The sequence below is a fragment of the Eumetopias jubatus genome, unplaced genomic scaffold (genome assembly GCF_037043125.1).
Source record: "Eumetopias jubatus isolate StellerSeaLion01/CBP00866 unplaced genomic scaffold, mEumJub1_p1.0 scaffold_11, whole genome shotgun sequence".
Classification (NCBI taxonomy): Eukaryota; Metazoa; Chordata; class Mammalia; order Carnivora; family Otariidae; genus Eumetopias; species Eumetopias jubatus.
In genome coordinates this window covers 126,266,209-126,284,694 of record NW_028274817.1, presented here as the reverse complement: position 1 = coordinate 126,284,694, position 18,486 = coordinate 126,266,209, and the positions used below count along the sequence as shown (strand labels likewise).

Sequence of the window (18,486 nt, the reverse complement as noted above, 5' to 3'; positions counted from 1 at the left end):
CATGTTTGCTAATTTTTTTAAATTCCCTGCAAATCCTGAATTTGCAAATCCTGACTCATCATGGCTGCTGGTGTGGAAATACAGGGTTTGTCGTGTTTTATGTGGGTTTCTGTTTAAAGACGTCTTACGTAATGTACATTGCTGATGAATTAACACCGAACACGAGGCCCACAGCCTTATACCTCAAGCCTGAACAATGCTTACCGAGCGCGTGTATTTTCTCCAACAGGCACGTCATGGCCTTCTTGTGTGTAGGAATGCAAAAGAAGAAAAAAGTTTTCCTCTACCCTCTTAGGTTCTGTAGGCGGGGCTTGCAAATTAACCTGACAAACACTCTATTAACAGGAGGAAAGCATACAAATGTAATTTCAATGTTTAAGTTTGATATGCATGGGGGGAGGGCTTCATAGAAAATAAATGAAAACCTCCCAAAGAAGTAGTTAGACTCAGGGACTTATACACCATTTATTTCTATTTACTTATTTTTTTACTTATCTACCATTTTAATAAAAATCAATTAATTTTGGAGTTAAAGAATAAACTTTTTGCGCTTTTAGAGGTGGTAAATATATGTATGGGAGTAATGGGAGAGAGGGTTATATTAGTAAGGTTTGTTTGTGCAAACTCATCTTGGTGCTGACTTTCATGGACAGAAAACTTGCCCAGAGACAGGATTCACGGCAATCCAAATTTCTCAGAAGTTTCCGGTTTTAGTCAGATAAGGGACGCTCCACAAAGGCTTCGTTCTGCATCCGTGGCTCTCAATTGCCTTCAGTCCCAAATGACCCGTGTGCCAAAGTGCCCTATTTTGGAGGTGACCTTCCTGTCCCCTTCGTGCACATCAGACAGCACTCCAGCTGTATGCTTGGGGGCCGTTTTAAATGGTGACATCGCCCACCCAAAGCACAAAAGCGGGAACAACGCCACATTCAACAGGCTACGGAAGGGGTGCTTGTTTGCAGAGAAAAACGGGACATGTTCGGGATCCCCCTGATTGACCGCTCTGTGTTGCAGATTTAAAACATGCTGGGCTGTTTGCGAGGTTTTCTGTTGTTGTTTCTGTTTTGTTTTCCGTAGAAAAGTATGACCCGCCAACAAACATCACGATCTCCTACAACAGATCGCATCACATTATCCAGTGGGAGAATCCCAAGATCAGATACGAGCTTTCGAGTCACGTCTTGTATTATGAGCTGGATATCCAAAGAACGGTGAGAACCCCGCGCTTGGCCCCGTCTTCTCGAGCCGAGCTCAATCCCGACTCACGGGCAGGCGACTCTGCTCTGGGGTTGTTCTCTGGGAGCTCCTGGGCTTCTGCTCTGTTTTTGCCCTAAATGGGCGGCTCATTCTTTTTTTTCTTTCCCCCATGAAATTGCTTCTTTGTTCTTATTTTTTAAAGTAAAATCTCTATGCACAACGTGGGACTCAAACTCGGGATCCCAATATCAAGAGTCACTTGCTCGTCCAACAGAGCCAGCCAGGGATCCCCAAAATAGTTTTTTTTTTGAGTCGTTTTAGGTTCATAACAGAACTGAGGGAGAGGTAAAGGGGTGTCCCCCACACCCACTACATGCACACAAGCACGGTCCGCCCCGTTATCGGCGTCCCTACCAGACGGTGCATTTGTTGGAATTGGTGAACGTGCATTGACACCCGTGCATCACCCAGAGTCCGTCATGGGCAGTAGGATTGGCTCCTGGTGGTGCCCATTCTGTGGGTTCGGACAAATGCACAGCAGCATGGACATATCGTCATAGGGTGTTATAGTCCCGCAGCCCTAAAAATCCCCTGTGCTCCACCCGCTCGTTGCCTTGCCCCCAACCCCTCGCGACCTGGGACGTCGCGTTTAGCTGCCTTCTCCAGAATATCAGAGTTGTGACCCCACAGGACACAGCCATGGGTGGCCCACGTGGCAAAGCAAGAGCCCCCTCTCCTCTGCAGGGGACCCGCCACAAGCCCTGGATCTGAGTCCCTGATGCGTCTCCGGGGGGTGGGGGTCCACCTTCGTCCACGTGCCCGGAGGCTGGCCGGCACCCACTGGCCCCGTCCCATACCCCGTACGGCCCTTGACGTCACAGGACCACCAGGAACAGCAACACTTTGGTAGCGAGCTCCTCTCTGGCTTTCTCCGCAGAGCCTCGTGGGTGCGCTCAGTAAATGTTGGAGGAGGTGGACGGTCGCTGAGACGGTCAGTCCTTACCAGACATTTGAACGTTCACGAATGCAGAACAAAATGCTACTGAAGGCGCTGCCTTCTCATCCCTCATTAATATCCCCGGAGCAAACTCACCAGCCAGAGATAAATTCACAATAAGGAAACTTTGTGCTGAGGAGGAAAAGCTGTTCCTCTACCCTCTTAGGTCCCGAACGGGGGCTGCAAATTAAATAAAAGGGAGCTGAAGGGGCAGGGCAGGGCAGGGGGGAGCAAAAGGTACTCATATGCATATGAGAGCTTACAAAAGAAGTGACTCTTGAGTAGCTCAAGTCACGGGCTTGAACAAATAGGGGATAAGAACAATTGTGATGATGCTCGTTGAGGCAGGTACCAGAGGTCTCTTTTGTCTTTTTCATGGGCATAAAACTTCCCTGGAGATGGAACTGATGCTATGTTCACTGTCCTTCCTGGAAGTGAAGTCTCCCCAAAGGGGGAATTCATGGCCCGCCTCGTTCCAGTATTCTGCTCTTTGGCAGATTAGGGAAGTTCTGAGGCTTCCTCATACCAGTTCTGGGGTTCCACGTGGGTTCCCACGTTTGCATATAATGCTGAAAACACAGATGGTAACAATCTTTCCTTTTTTACAGGGCAGCACCTCCAAGACAAACCCCGTAAGTATCTCTTCCTCTCTCTGCGACTCCTGTGCTTGGGCCCAAAGGCAGGTCAAACTTCAGCGTTCACTGATCGCCTCGGCTGTGGGGTCCCAATTAGCCCCTGAGTGGCCATCAGGCTTTTAGTCTCGGATTGAGAAGCTGTGTTTCCTTGAAATCCTCTGACTCAAGTCGCTAGTCATCATACACCCCGTGGACAGAGCAACGTCCTTCTTCCGGAAGCACATCCTCGGACCTTTTCAGTTCAAAGATTGTCGTGAGCTCAAGAGTGTCCTGCAAAAATTCATGTCTGCCCAGAAGCTCAGCATGGGGTCTTATTTGGAAATAGGGTCTTTGCAAATATCAGTGAAGGATCTGAGATGAGCTCATCCTGGATCGGGGTGGCCCTAAATCCAATGACAGGTGTCCTTGTAAGAGACACAAGAGGAGACACGGACACAGAGGAGAAGCCACGTGAGGACAGAGGCAGAGACGGGAGGGATGCGGCCACAGGCCCAGGGATGTCCAGAGCTCCCAGGAGCTGGAAGAGGCAGGGAGGACCCTCCCCTGGAGCCTCTGGGGGGAGCACGGCCCTGCCCCGCCTGGATCTCAGACTCTGGTCTCCAGAGAAACACCGTGGGCTCTGGAACGAGCCAGGCCGGCAGGATGTCCCACTCAGCTCTGGCCCCAGGACGTGGTTGGATGGGACTGGGATTTGCACTGGGGCATATGCCAAGTGAGGAAATGCTTCCCCATTCCCCTGTGGACCCTGCAGGCTGTGCCTGCTTTTCCTCGCTGACCACCTAGTGTTCTGGTCAGTCTTACTCTGCCAGTGTCTCCAGACCTGTACATCCCCGGACACCAGGGTGCACATCCCCTGTGCAGTGGACAGAGAGGTGGCCCTCATCCAGAGGGACAACATGGGGCCCGTCCCAGAACTGGCCTCATTTTGGCCCTGGGGGAGGGCAGAAGGGGATGGCAGACCCCTGGCGCCCAGCCGGCGGTGCCAGATTCAGAGTCCAGTTGTGCCCCTAGGAAACGAAATCAGAGTCCAGTTGTGCCCCCTAGGAACCGCAAGGCCAGGTGGGGCTCCTGCCCTCCCCACGCCCGGCTGCCAGTGTATAGATTCGGAATAACCGCAAGCCAGGTCCCCAGGGCGTGGGCACTCTGTGCGAGCAGTGGGCGCAGCTCGGGGAGCCGTGGGGCCCAGGCGTGGAGTCCACCTCCCCAGGGGCAAGCCCCTTAGGGCCCCTGCTTGGGGCCAGAGGGACGGACGGAGGCCGCGGGCGTCAGGCGTCGGTCGTCCTTGCACGGACCCCCAGAACTCACATCCCAGGGGACGCTCCCGCCTCCCGCCTCACCAACGCTGCTCACAGACCGTGCCTTCTTCTCTTCAAGGTTTTCCAGAGGGGGCAAGATCCGAATGTGTATCTGATGCCCCGTACTGCCGTCAGGCCCGACACCACGTTCCGGGTGAGGGTGCGCTACCTGCATAATGAGCTCTGGAGCGAATGGAGCCCGACGCTGCATCTTGGTGAGGGCCCCACTCCTCGCGCGCCGCGGAGGGATACTCTTTGGGGGTCCCCTTGCGCGGTTCCTCTTTTGGGTCTTACGGGGACACCTGCCGTTGGATCCAGGCCGAGCTCCTCTGGGACCCTTCACTTCATCACACCTGTGATGATCCTGTTCCCCTAAGGTCCCATTGCCAGGTTTCGGGGTTAGGGCGCACGCATCTTTTTGGGGATCCTATGAGCCCGCGGCAGCCCCCCCCAGCGGAGGGGGCTCGGGGACGTCCCTGCCGGCTCTCTACCCAAACACACCATCTGCAGCGTGTCCCGCTGCCCTGTACCCCCTCCCGTGTTCCGTCCTGGGAGGGCGCACCCCCAGACTGAACCACAGGGCACCAGCCCCCCTGGGCTACTGTTCCCTTAGTCCCGCTCAGGTGTCTGGAAGGCCCCGGTCGCCGGCCACTCCCCAACCCAGAGGTGTCCCCCTCCCCCGAGGGGTCAGCCAGGGCCCAGGGGGGCTCCATCTATCCCCCTGGGTGCCCTGTCACCCCCTCTCCTTTATGGGGTCAGGGACGGGTATCCCAAAGCCAGTGGTCTTCAGCGTAACAGCCCCCATCACGCGGTAGTGCTGGCGGCAGGAAACACAAATGTAGGGGTTCATGGCGCTCTGGGGGTCTCGGGGGTCCTTCACCGGGCCTCTCAGCGCACCTGCTTGCAGGGGCAGCGGACACCCCACAAGGTAGGGGTCCGCTTGGTGCGCCCCTCCAGGGGTCCCACACATCCATTCTGGGGGGCGACAGGGCATGAGCTCGAAGAACGCACCAGCTCGATGCCTAACAGCTCCACAGGCTGGCAGCCTCCTCCCACTGGAGCCCCGAACGCACGTGTGGGGCTCATTCTTTCCAGGAAACGCGTTCACGGCTCGCAGAAGCTGCACAGACCGCACAGGTCAAATCAGGGTTCCCCAAGGAAAGCCTGCAGGGCAACAGGAAACATACCTCTGTCCCATCCTGGAGTTTCACAATTACGCATTCATTCCTTTGACGAGGCAGCGCGGTGTGGAAAGCGAACGTCCCTTGAGAAGGAATGCGTTGCGCGGTACTAGTTGTGTCTTGGTGCCACGGCGGGAGCTCTCTTGTGAGCAAGGCGTGCAGGGGACCGGCAGGATGGCCAGGGGGGCAGCGTGGGCACAGGACCGGAGGGAGGGTCGTCCGTTGCAGCCCTGCTCCCCCCAACACGCCCTCCACCCATAATCGGGTAACAGGGTCAGGGGGCTGCGGGTGCGCGCAGAGCTGACCACCCACCCCCCGCGCGTGCGCGCTTCTGACCCTCAGCTCCTCTTCCCGCACCAGGCCTCCCGCAGCAGGATTTCCGCCGCGTCCTGTTCGGGGTGGTGGCGGCGGCCACGACTGCGCTCGCTGTGGTCCTCATGGGCTTGTGCAAATGGTGAGCCCCCAACACTGGCGCCAGGAACACCCCCCTCCCCACCCGGGCGCAGGACCCCGTGCCTGTGGAATGCCCAGGGGAGGGCGAATCCGGAGTCAGGGCGCGGATTCCAGGGAATCTGAGGGCTGGGGAGGAACAAGGAGTGACTGTCCGTGGGGTGGGGTGGGGGGGTCTCCTGCTGCCTGAGCCACGTCTGTCCGGGGCCACATAGCCCCAGTGGCGAGCTCCGTCCTGCAGGTGCAGACCCGGCTTGGCCACTGCACGTGCGCCCGGGGTTTCTGTAGGAAGGGAAGGAGGCCGGCAGATCTGGGGTGCGCTGCCCGGCTCGCTGGGCCCTTCACCGTGTCCTTCTGGTCGGCAGGTTCTCCGTCAAGTCCAAGCTGTTCCCCCGAATCCCGCAGGTGAAGAAGGAAATCACGGGGACGTTTGTGCCGCCCCTGGAGGTGAGTGCCTGCCACACTCTCTTCCCCTCCTGGTTCGGAGTCTTTGGAGGGGGGGTGTCTGCTGGGGGGAGCAGTGTGATTGGGCAGGGGTCTCCTGTGCTCCCCAGCACTAGCGTGCAGTTCCGGGCCAGGGCTGGAGGACACAGGGAAGTGGAGGGGCCACTGCCTGCGTCCAGCAGCCTTCAGCACAGAACTCCATCCCCAGGGCCGGGGGTGGGGGTGGGGAGTTCACCACAAAAGCCACAGCTTGGGGCTTAGGACAGAAACAGCTCCTGGAGCAGGGGAAGCGGGGGTGGCCCTATTTCCCTGCTGGAAATCCCGGGCTGGTCCTCAGGCCACTGTTGGTCTCCCTCTCACGAGTCAGGCACCCCTCATCAGAAGACCCCGAACCCATTACATGGGTACAGACCCTATTTGCACATAGAGCTGCCTGTGGTGGTTCCGGATGGAGGTGGGGTTTGGGGGGCCACCACTCAATCCCTGACCATGGTTTGCTGGGGCTGCCACTGGCTCTTGGGTCAGGGGCCCTCCCCGGGGTGGCACCCCTCCTCCATCTGACCTTCCTCGTGCATCAGCCCCACGTGCTGACCTGTGACGAGCAGAAGGACGCCCCCAACCCAGGGACTCTGGTTCTAGGCTTGAGGCTGTTTCCTCGGGAAACCCACCCCCTTGGGCTGCCCCTGGGGCTTCCACAAGGCCTGGCTGCTGTCTCATTTGGGTTTAGGGTTCATGGATAAAATTGGGGTGAGGTTCTGGGGTTTTGCAGGGGGCTTCTCTGTGGGTCTCAGCGTTCCAGGGAAAGGCGTTGCTGAGTTAGGGGCCCAGCCCGACTTCTTGGGGTCCTGTCCACAGCCCACACCCTGGCCAGTACAGGTGGTCCCCAAACCCTTTCTGGGATGCCCTTCTGCAACATGCAGTCCAGGAAATGCCACTTGTCTAAGAGGCAAGAGTGGCCGGCGGGTGGACGTCCAGGTCCCTATTTCTCGGTGGGTGCAAAGGGACCCCTCCCATAAGGTCCCAGCTAGAAACACGATTCTCAGCCTCAGGCTGGCCGGGGTCACCCCCTCATAAATTGGGGTGGCCCCCCTGAGTCTTGAAGCAGCCCTCTGCCCAGGCCCCCCACGGCCACCACCGTCAGGCTGGAGGGAGCCGTGTCCTCCCAGGGAGACTCTGCCACCCAGGGCATCACTCCTGCATGCAAGGGGGCTGGGGCAGCCTGCGTGGGTTCCCAAGGGGCGCCCAGGGTGGGCAGGGTGGGTGTTGGGACGTCTGCAGAGGTCATTCCAGGCAAGGGATGGCTGCCCGCACGTGTATCCCAGATGAGTGTGTCAGGGACACATCGTTTCCATGGATGACGTGGCTCTCTTGGGGCCCAACTCACACGCCATCCCATTCGCCCCTTTGGAAAGCCCGATTCGGGGGCAGTGAGCACATTCGCCAGGGTGTTCTGGTTTCCGAGCATTCGCATCTCCCCCCAGGAGACCCCGTCCCCATGAGCTGTCAGCCCCATCCCCTTCGCAGCCCCCCCCCCCGCCCCCGGCGAGCTCACGTCCACATTCTGTCTGTGGATTTGCCCATTCCGGACGTTTTGTATCAAGGGGGGTCCCACGCTACGAGGTCCTGCATGTGTTCTTCTCCCCCAGAGCATTGTGTGGTCCGCGTCCATCCACGGGGCAGGAGGTGTCCGATTTGTGCTCCTGCTCTTGGCTGAGTCCTGACCCCTGCGGGCGTGCACACATTTACGTACGCATCTGTGCACTGGAGTGGGGGGGGTGTCCACCGTTCAGCCACGGGGAGCCACGCGGCTCTGCACCGAAGCTTTCTTGGCGGCACAATCACAGTCCCGCGCATGGGTGGTCTCAACGCTGCCCGTCTTCTCTCTCTGTCTCAGGTCGCTTGGGAGGACGGCCGCCCGCCACCGCCAGGCTCCCAGGAACCCGAGGACGTCCTCGTGGTGGAGGAAATGTGACTGGTGTGGGGACAAGCGGAAACTGTGGCTTCGGCCTCATCCCCTGCCCCCGCCACCCCGAAAACGTCGCATATGTGCATCGTCCACTCACGTCTGGGCAAGATTTCTCACCTGACCTGCAATGCCACCACCAAAAACCCCGCAGCACGGCTTTCTAGCTTTCTACACGCATCCAAGCGGGCGGGCGGTGTGGGCAGCTCGGGGATGTGGAGAGAGGCCGCCACGCTCCCCTTGTCCCCGGGGGCTGGTCCTACAGTCTGGGAAGCACCGGGGTCGCCCGTCGCCATCGTGCACCTAGCACGTCCCAGAGTGACGAAGCCCTGGAGACGTTCACCGTGCCGTGAGCTAGCCGGGCAGTGGCCGAGGGCGAGGGCGGAAAGAGAGAGCACGCGTTTCTTCCGACGGATGCGCCTCTGCGTCTGCATTAGTGGATCGGCACCTGTTTGGGTTACTTGCAGAGTTGTGCCATTGCTTTTAAGACAACGGTCTCCATGGCACGTGGGGCCAGGAGACACGCGTTCCCCGTGGATGTTAGAGGCGTTGGGGGTCAAGATAAGTGCTGCCCCGTGTCCACAGAAGCCACGCTACCCACTGGCTGTTTATCCAAACCACGCGCGCGCGCACACACACACACACACACACACACACACACACACACAAAGGAAAGAACAAAAAGAAGAAATAAAGCAAAGCTGTCAGTGCAGAAGACGCGTTCATGAACCCCCGGACACGAAATATCTGCATTCCCTCCCCGTGGCTTCCTCCCGCCAAATACGGCCATTATACCCTCATTTCAAAGAGCCCAGCCACCCTGTGCTGCCCACACACAGCACACGCATCGAAGCACCTGTGTTTGTGGAGAACCATCCCTACTCCTTAAAACTACATGCAAGATAGGCGGGACGTTTTTGCACGGATTTGCTTTAAAACGAGGGTGCAGACTGTGGGGCCCCGGTGAGCGCTGATGCACATTTACAGGTGCTCGTTGGGAAAGATGATCACCGTGCAGTGTTCGCAAAGTGCCAACAGGCTGGGGACACGTCCCCCCGCCCACAGGTGCAAGAATCGATTTTTGACCCCTGCACGTCAAGGATGCTTATCTGCAGACTTCACGCATTTTTGTTTCATGCTTGTCTGTATTTTTGACTCGGGGGGTTGGGGGGGGAAGAAATAGGTTTACAGGGAGAAAGTGGTGGGTGCATTTGAGGGGAAAAAAATCTAGTGTTGGGAGTATGTTTCGATGGGAGTAAGACCGTCTTCTTCTGTTCTGATTTTGCAAATTGCCGGGAATGAATGCGCAATGCTCTCGTTACGGCTGGTTTTGTATGAATCCCGTTGCTGGTGAACAAAGCTTGCTCACAAGAGTCCTTGTCTTTAAAGAGACCCTCTGTCCGCACAGGACGCCGGGGGCCATGGGGCAGGAAGGTGATTTTGGGGAGCGCAAAGCAGAATGTGGGGTAGGTGGGCGTCCCCACGACATGGGACTCCCGCCGGGCAGGCTCCAGGGCGTGGATGGAGCCGTGGTTTTTCGAGCCAGATACACCCACCGCACGACTTTGCAGGTGGAGCGTGGGGTCCCTCTTTGGAGGGGTGGGGAGACCCAGCGCCCAGAGAAGGAGGTGTCTCTGTCCCGGGTTATTGGTGGAAGCCTGGGGTTCCGCCGTATCGAGTGCTTCGTTCAGATCTTGCAAACGGGCACGTGGCCAGGACAGGGAGGAGTGGGAGTTATGCCAGACCCCCCATCTCTCGGGCCCATCTCGGTTAGGGCTTGGGGTCAGGAGGGCCTTGGGACGTGCACCCGGAGGTGAGGGTTCAGCGGCCCCTGGGCACCCACGTCTCCCAGCAGGTGCCTGGCAGCCTCCCATCCGGCCTCCCTGAGCCCTCGGTCCTTCTTGCCGCTCTTTTGGTGTGCACATTGGCTGCCTACACGGGCATCATTTTGCAGACCCACAGGCTCTGCCTCCTGGACTCGGCCAAGCCCCCTCTGCCCTGAGGGATCTGCACTCAGACCCCAGCCCGACTCCCACCCACCAGGGCGTTTGGACAGGACCTCGCTCCCTGAACTGGGTCCTTTGGACCCCGACCACCAGACACCCACCAAGCTGCATTTATGGTGTGACATTTAGCGGCAACCCCATAAATAGTGTGTCGGCGATACGAAAAAACACGGGGGCTGGTGGGCAGGTGGGCCCATGATGCCGGTTGCCTAGGGATTCCGGCGGGAGCCGCGGACAGACCCCGGAGCGCCCCAGGTCCCGTTCCTGGGGCCCCTGTTGCCCTGGGACTGCCCCCCACCCCCACCCCGCAGCGCCTCCCGGTTCTGCAGCGTCCTCACGGAGAACAGACGGTTTCTCAAGGATCCTGCCGGCGGGCTCCTTCCGGACGTTTGGCAGAGACGTAGCCCGTTTGCGCTCTTCCGCAGAGCGGGACGTGGGATCGCGTGTCCAGAGCCGTGGGAACACAGTCGGGAGGCTGTTGAGACGTCGGATGATCTTGCAGGTCCTTGTGGGTTTGCTCCCCCCAGAGTTTTTCCTGTGGAAAGCGGGATCGGGACGACCTTCTGTCTGTGTCTGTGTCTCTCGTGGAGCTCTCAGGAGGAGGAAGGGGATTGGGGAAGGGGGCTGCCAGGTGTCCCCACCCCCCCAGCCCCGCAGGAGGCAGACGCCAGGCACCCAGGACTCAGGATGAGGGACACTCACGTCCGCTCTTCCCGCTCGGCCCTTCAGCTCGGGGCTCACGTGCGCAGAGGATGCGGATGGCGCGTGGCGAATTCAGGAGAGCGCCCCTCGATCGCTTTTCTGCACAACCGCATACTGAACACCGGGTTCGGCTGGGAGCATTTAAGGAAGAAAACCCTGTTCCAGGCCGTGTGCGCGCGTTCCAGGGCGTGCGGAAGCACGCAGAAGGCGCTCACGCAGACGCGGGGCGGGGAGATGTCCGCTCGGATTACACGGCACAGCCGGATCCACTGACAAGTCTACACTGCGGGGCGCCTGGGTGGCTCAGTCGGTGAAGCGTCTGCCTTCGGCTCAGGTCATGAGCTCAGGGTCCCGGGATCGACCCCCACATGGGGGGGGGGGTCCTGCTCCGCGGGGAACCTGCTTCTCCCTCTGCCCCTCCCCCTGCCCGTCCTTTCTCTCTCTCTCTCTCTCTCAAATAAATAAATAAAATCTTTTAAAAAATTTAAAAAAAAAGTGTAGGCTGTGAAGAAACGTATTTCACAAGAGGCAATGTTGGCTGATAAGGAAGGTTTTCGTTGAAAAGCTTCCACGTTTTGGGGTCCGGGCGGGGTTAAAATACACAGAAAAAAAAACAGTTGGCACCTTTCGAAAGACTTGCACGCACCGAGAAAGAAAACCGTGTCCTCCGGGCAGAGGAAGCGCTGGCTCGCTATCGGCTGTCTCCGCGGCCACCTGTCCCGCAACGCCAAGGAGCCGCCCCGGCAAGGTGCGAAGGGCGATAAGCAGACAGCGGCCCGAGGTGACGGGAAGGCCTCGGCAACCACGGGGCGAGGCCGTGTGAGCCGAAGAGAGAAGTTTCTGCCGTCAATACCCACTCTGGCTGCGCCGATGAGCTTGACCCGGGAGCCTCCGGTTACGTGCACGGATTTTACGTTAAAAACCCGAACCTGGGAATGCAGCCCTAGCCCGTGCCGGGCACCCGCAGGTTCTGGAATGGGCGGGGCAACTCTGTGCCTCACTGGGTCCCGGACCGCACGGGGTGGCCCGGCCAGCCTTCGGGGGACTGGGGACTGGGGACTGGGAGCCAGGGCCAGAGTGAGGGGCCGGGGGTGAGTGCTTAGGGTCCAGAGAAGAATAAGGAAGAGCATTATGATGGTAGGAGCATCCTCTAGTGGCCGTGACAAATGACCACCAACTGGGGGCTTAAAACCACGCGGATTCATCCCGTCCGAGCTCTGAAGACCAGAGTCTGAGGTCCAGGGGAGGGTCCTTCCTGCCTCTCCCAGCTTCTGGGGCTCCAGGCGTCCCTGGGCTGGCGGCCGCCTCCGTCCCGTCTCTGCCTGCGTGTTCACGTGGCTTCTCCTCCCTGTGTGTCTCCTCTTCTGTCTAGGGACACCAGTCATTGCATTTAGGGCCACCTGGATGACCCAGGATGAGCTCATCTCAGATCCTTCACTTCATCACATCGGCAAGGACCCTATTTCCAAATAAGGCCTCCTTCCCAGGCTCCAAGGGACATAAATCTGGGCAGGCACCATTCGGCCCAGCACAGTTACTGAAACTGTTTATTTTCCGGGACCCCTGAGTGGCTCAGTCGGTTAAGCGTCCGACTCTTGATTCCATCTCAAGTCACGATCTGGGGGTCCTAAGAGTGAGCCCCGCGTCCGGCTCACATTCTGGGCGTGGAGCCTGCTTCAGATGCGCTCTCTCTCCCTCTGAAAGAAAAATACTGTGAGTAAATTAAAAAAAAAAATAGAGTTTATTTGGGGAGCAGAAAAGTTGCAGAAGGGGTTTGCATCTCCCGGCCACAGCGTGCTGGTGAAGAGCAAATGCCTGCTTCCCCTGGAAGCAGCAGGGGTGCAGCCCGGGGCATCTTGGGGAGAAGAAGCATGTGGGGGGAGCTTCTGCACAGAGCGGAGGGGAAGCCTCAGTGATGTGGGCAAGGTTGTCCCAGAGCCTGATGATCTCAGAGCAAGGAGCATCCTCCCCCTTCTGGGGGAGGGGCAGAGTGTTTGGCGGTTGTGTTTTTAGCCGGGGAAAGTTCACCAGGGAAGCCCTTCATCTCGGGGGAACCCCCCAGAGGATGGGGGAGAGGTCATGCAACCACCTGATCCCAGGGCAAGGCCAGCCTCAAAGCAGAAAGTGGCCCTGAAGCTCCCCGGGGACGCCTAGGGGTGCACGCAGCTGGGTGTCTGCAGGACCTCAGAGCCGACAAGGTGTGTGGGAGGCACATTTCACCTCGGCTCCTCGGACCCTCCTGCCCTGGGCTCTCGGAGGAGCAGGACTGGGGGTCTTCCCCAGACCCCTGCACCGGGCACGTAAAGCACTCCTACATGCTGGGTCCCGGGTCCTCCTGCAGCTCGGAGACCCCGGTGCAGGAGGACCCAGCTCCTTCTCTCTGAGCTGCAGACCATCACCCACGCCAGCACATGGAAGGGTGCACTGCGGGGGTGCGGTGGCCAGGAGTCCGAGACCCCCCTAGACCGAGGTCTCCCTCCCTAAGAGGCCCTCAAGGTGCCCCTTCCCATTCTGGACCTGCCTTCATGACGGTCCTGCTCAGAACAGACCCCCAAGATCACGGGACTTCTTAACTGGGAGGCAGGCGTCGCAGAGAGAGGAGGCGTTGTCTGCAGGTAATGTGCAGGGAAGACCAGGTGAAATGCCTCTGGTCTTCCCAAGAAAGAAGCTCCGGAAATTCTTCGGAATACCAGGGGCGAGTCCGTGTGAACAGGGTCCGGGGTTGCGTGGGGTGGGGGGGGGGGCCTCACCTCCCGCCGCCTGACGGAACAGGTCGACACAGAGGAGTCCATGATGCGGGGCCGCGGGTGACGGCTCAGATCACGTTACTCCTTCCAGTCCGCCTGCCCCGCTGGAAAACGCGTACCTGGTCACAGCACCGCCGGACAGGAAAACAAATCACTTCCTCCTACAGAAGCATATCGAAAACATTTTAATATGCGTGAGTACATGGGTACATTAATATTAATTAATAAAAATATCAAGAAAATAGTGTTTATATAATAATTAATGGGTATTAATTAATGTCAACATGAATATAATGGATAGAATACATTGGTGTGCGTGTGTTGTAATAGTGTATTATTTGTAATACATAGTTTGTTTTATAGAATACATTGTAACATAATTCAATAATAGATAATACAACATAATAATATATAATATAATAATATATAATACAGTGATATATAACACAATAAGCTATACTATAACATAATATAATGTTGGGGCATCTGCCACCTCTGTGGGCCCCTCAGAGGTGCCCATCTGACCGCCTCTCAGGACTCACCTTCCCCCAACAGCCATGAGGCTGGCGCTGTCATTTGCCATCCCCGGGGCCGTGTGCCCAAGGGTTTCTTACGAGCCCTGTCCTCCCCCCAGAGCTGACCACACCCCCAGGCGAGCCTGCTGTGCCCCCCAAAGGGCTCCGTGCACAGGTGCATCTCGCTGGGTGAAGGTCTACTCTGGGTCTGCCCCACCATGCAGCTGTGCCTCCCGCCTCCCCCGCTTTCCTTTCCCGCTTCCTGTCTTCTGTTCCTCTGTTCCCCCAGGTGCATTCCCTGCCCTTGCAGGGCTGCACTCTCTGTTCACAACAGAAGCTCTCGCCACCCCCACCCCAGGCCCCCCATTGCTTGCTTGGTCCTGCTTTTCCACTTTTCTGAAATCTGGAAGTCTTTGGTTGTCTGGCCATATATCAGCACGGGGGACAGAACACAGGGCTTTGGGAAGCATGCAGCAAGCAGGTGGGGAGCGAGCGGGGTTCCCCAGAGCGAAGTTAAAGACGTTGTAGAATCCGGAGGGAAGAGGTCTCGCATTTGCATGGACAGATGCCATCATGGCTGGTGTCTGGAGGGGGCCACCATCCTCAGCCCTGCCAGCATCCCCGGTCCAGGGACCCTCCGGAGACTAACCTGCAGTTCTGTCCGGGGTTACGGCTGACGCTAGCCTGGCAGCCGGCAGTGGGGAAGGCAGGAGGGAGGGAGGAAGGAGCCAACAGAAAAACAGACCCAAAGCCCTTCTCGGGGAGTCGATGTCTGGCCCAGCATGTGGATCTGAATCCTTCCCTGGTTCTGGCCACACCGTCCTTAGCACAGAGTCCTGAGCTGCAAGGGGGTCGGTGTGTTGTGACCCGGGGTGCAAACTCCTGACGTCAGCTTTGCCTCCTTAATAATCCTCGGCAGCTTCCGCTTCTGCCCAAGGAGAACGCTTCGTCCCACGACACTCACTCCCAGGTTCCCACTCACCCCGACAGCCCCCCCCGTCCCAGCCCTGTCCTTCGCTGGCCGCTCTGCACTGCTGGCCCTGGGTCTCCCCTCCGTGTCCTAGACACCTGCAGCCGGGCACCTGCCACCTGGGGCATCCTCAGGAGCTGGCTTCCAATGCCCCCACGCGGACTTCTGCATCTGAGCTCCGTGCCCAGGGCATCTGGATGATCGCTGCCCCGGAAAGGGGTCCGTCCTGGGGCTCAGCAGGGTGGTAGTGGCTGTTTTCTCCTCTGTGTGGCCGTCCCGTGGGGGAAGCCCGTTCTGGACTCCCTGCCACGCATGAGCCAGTCAGTCCCCTCTGTCACGTCGCTTCCCCTCTGTGTCTCCATGTGTCTTCTTCTGTGTCCTAGACGCACACCTGTCATTGCATTGAGGGCCACCGTACTCCAGCATGAGCTCATCTCAGATCCTTGACTCGCTCGGATCTGCAAAGACCCTTTACCAGAATAAAGTCCGTGCCGGTGGATCAGAGCTGCGGAGCCGCTGAGGAGCTGGTGTGTTCTCACAGGCGTGAGCGGGGTGGAGACTAGGGGTCAGCCCCGTCCCTGAGTGGGGTCCGTCCAGCAGGGGCTGAGCACAGGACCGTTGTTGCTGGAAATAAAGCTGGGGGCCGCTTGCCACCTGAAGGGCTGCATTTGACCCTGGGCGGCGTCCTCACCGGGGACCCAGGGTCCTAACCAGGGACTGTCTTCGGGGGCACGGACGGGAGAGCGTTTCCCAGGGACCTGGTGGGAAGACGGCGCAGGAACCCTCCACCCAGCCACTGGTGTGTGCGGAATATAGTCCCCAATGCCAGGAAGTTGCCCAAAGCCGGCCCTGGACGGTGAGCAGTAATTAGGATTGTAACAAAGAGGAACACGCAAGCAGAAATGAGAACAGGAAAGTAACAGTTTTGAAAGAAAGGGGACTCATTCCAGGGAAACTTCGCAGTGGCTGACCCGGGCTTCAAGGGAACAGACACACACAGACACGGGGACGGTGTTCTCGACCCAGTCACCCACCTCCTCTCCACCACCCCCCGCCCACCCCGAGCCCCATTGGGTCCGGGTTTTAGGGGTGGGGCCCCTGGTCGTGACCATAAAAACGCAGAGAAGGGAGAGCCAGCTTTGGTTTCTCTTTAGGGGACACTTCTCCAGCACATTTGGGAGGACCCACAGAGAGGAGTCCGGGGTCTGGATTCCGCCCCCCCTCCCCAGGCCGGCTGCCTTTCCCACGGGGGACCTTCTCCGCCACCCAGGTAAGACCCCTGACCCCCGGGAGGGACGAGGGGCATTGGGATGGGGCTCGTGCCAGCCACAGTGCATCTCCCTTGGGCACAGCACCCGGGATCCGAAGGGCTTACCGCATCCAAGGATGCAGGAGACGGCGCGCGTATCCACCCGGGACAGGGGTGACGGCCATGCTTGCATGCTGACCGGCTGGGCGTGCTGAGCCGCACACGGGAGAGAATGGAGATGCAGCTCCAGCACGCCGTCCCATTCCGTGACGTGGTTCTTGGAACAGCGTAAGCGCACGCATGAGGCCGCAGTGCTGTGTGGTCCACAGGAGCTCGGGTACGAGGTGGGCACGGCGGCTCACTCCTGACGTCCGGCGCAGCCTGCCGGGGAGCTGCTGGGGCTGGGGGCTCGGATCGATCAGGAAGCACAAATCCGCTGCAGGTGCATTATGCACAACGGCCCACATGTGCACAAAACATGCTCCATCCACGCAGGGGAACGGGACTCAGCCCCGAGAAGGAACGGAGGTCTGACACCTGCCGCCCGGCGGACGGAGCTCCAGGACACGATGCGCGGCGAGAGAAGCAGACGCACGAGGCCCCTTCGTGCGTGATCCCATTGACTGAAAACTGTGCACAACGGGGAAATGCATGGACAGAAAGTGCGTCAGTGGCTGCCCGGCGCTGGGCAGGGGACGGGGACTGAGAGCTCATGCCCACGGGCTTTCTTTTAGCTGCATGGAATGTTCTGGAGCCAGAGAGAGGTGGAGAAGGCACCAGATGCCCCCTGAGTTACATTTTTTTAAAGATTTTATTTGTTTCACAGAAGAGAGAAGACAGAGAGAGCGAGCACGAGCGGGTGGGGGGCAGAGGGAGAAGCAGGCTTCCCACTGAGCAGGGAGCCCCAACTCAGGACTGGACCCCAGGACCCTGAGATCATGACCTAAGCTGAGGGCAGACGCCTCACCGACTGAGCCACCCAGGTGCCCCTGAGTTGCGTTCTAAAAGGCTGACCTTTATGGGATGTGCGTTTCACTTCCATAAAAAATTAATTAATAGATACATTTTTAGGGGCGCCTGGGTGGCTCAGTGGTAAAGCGCCTCCCTTCCGCTCAGGTCATGGTCCCGGGGTCCTGGGACCGAGCCCCGCATCGGGCTCCCTGCTCCGCAGGAAGCCTGCTTCTCCCTCTCCCACTCCCCCCTGCTTGTGTTCCCGCTCTCGCTGTGTCTCTCTCTGTCAAATAAATAAAATCTTTTTGAAAAAATAGGTATATTTTTTTCAAACACAGATGCCTGCATGTCACCCCAGGACTCCCCCTGAGTGGGTCCCGTGAGGAGCAAGGTCTTTTAGGTGATGATGCCAGACGGGGACACCGAGGACCTTGTTTGGGGCAGCCCTTGCCCCGCTCTAGGACGCACACCCCTGGCCTCTCCTCTGGGCTGGCCATGGGCTCCATCCGAATGGGGGTTCCAGAGCCCCGGACATGTGTGTCCACATCGGCACCCACCCTGTCCGACCATCTGCAGCCTCATGCCAGCTGTCTTCAGTAACTAACGACAAGGCCCGGGCCACTCTGTTTAAAACTCCGAGCTTTTCCCCATCGTGGATTTCCTGCACCGAACTTTGATGCATATGGTTTATGGTGAATATGGGCTGGGGGGCCCCCCGGGAAACTTGGAGCCTCATGCGTCTCTGTCTGCATGCTCATCCCGTATTACAAATCGACTACAAAACACCTGTTCCTGGGCGCCTCCCGCCTCCCTCCCTCTCCTGGGGAAGGGGTCTCTCAGGCGTGCTCCCCGGTTTGGCAAGAAGCACTTTCACTATCAGATCGTGCAAGAGTTCACATTTGCTGGAAATCATTGTCCGCCCTGTTGTCAAGACGGGAAATCTCCTTGCAGCCCCAAGGCTGAGCTCAGGGGAGCAGATGAGACCCCCAGAGGGGTCCATGTTGGGTCCTGTGATGGGGGCTGTGAATGCCTGGGACAAGACCAGGGAAGTCTGAGGCCCCAGCTCATTGATCCTGGCTAAGATTTTCCAGATGGGTTGGTGTGTACGCAGCACATTTTGTGGGCAATTCTGAGGGGCACAGAGGGCTGGCCCCAGGCCACTAATGGCGTTTGCCAACGATAAT

The 18,486-nt window shown here is 58.5% G+C and overlaps 1 protein-coding gene across 1 annotated transcript in view; it reads left to right on the top strand.

Moving 5' to 3' along the window:
- The window catches only part of IL3RA (interleukin 3 receptor subunit alpha), a 55,622-nt gene that overhangs the window by 17,299 nt on the left and 19,837 nt on the right, over positions 1-18,486 (top strand). Inside the window, exons 8-18 of the mRNA XM_088028587.1 lie at positions 1,078-1,211; positions 2,803-2,826; positions 4,204-4,339; positions 5,666-5,759; positions 6,121-6,202; positions 8,094-8,167; positions 8,428-8,511; positions 9,571-9,628; positions 10,382-10,555; positions 11,546-11,689; positions 16,257-16,372. Of these exons, the coding sequence (XP_087884713.1) occupies positions 1,078-1,211; positions 2,803-2,826; positions 4,204-4,339; positions 5,666-5,759; positions 6,121-6,202; positions 8,094-8,167; positions 8,428-8,511; positions 9,571-9,628; positions 10,382-10,555; positions 11,546-11,689; positions 16,257-16,372 (1,120 nt within the window). The remainder of the gene's footprint in view (positions 1-1,077; positions 1,212-2,802; positions 2,827-4,203; positions 4,340-5,665; positions 5,760-6,120; positions 6,203-8,093; positions 8,168-8,427; positions 8,512-9,570; positions 9,629-10,381; positions 10,556-11,545; positions 11,690-16,256; positions 16,373-18,486) is intronic.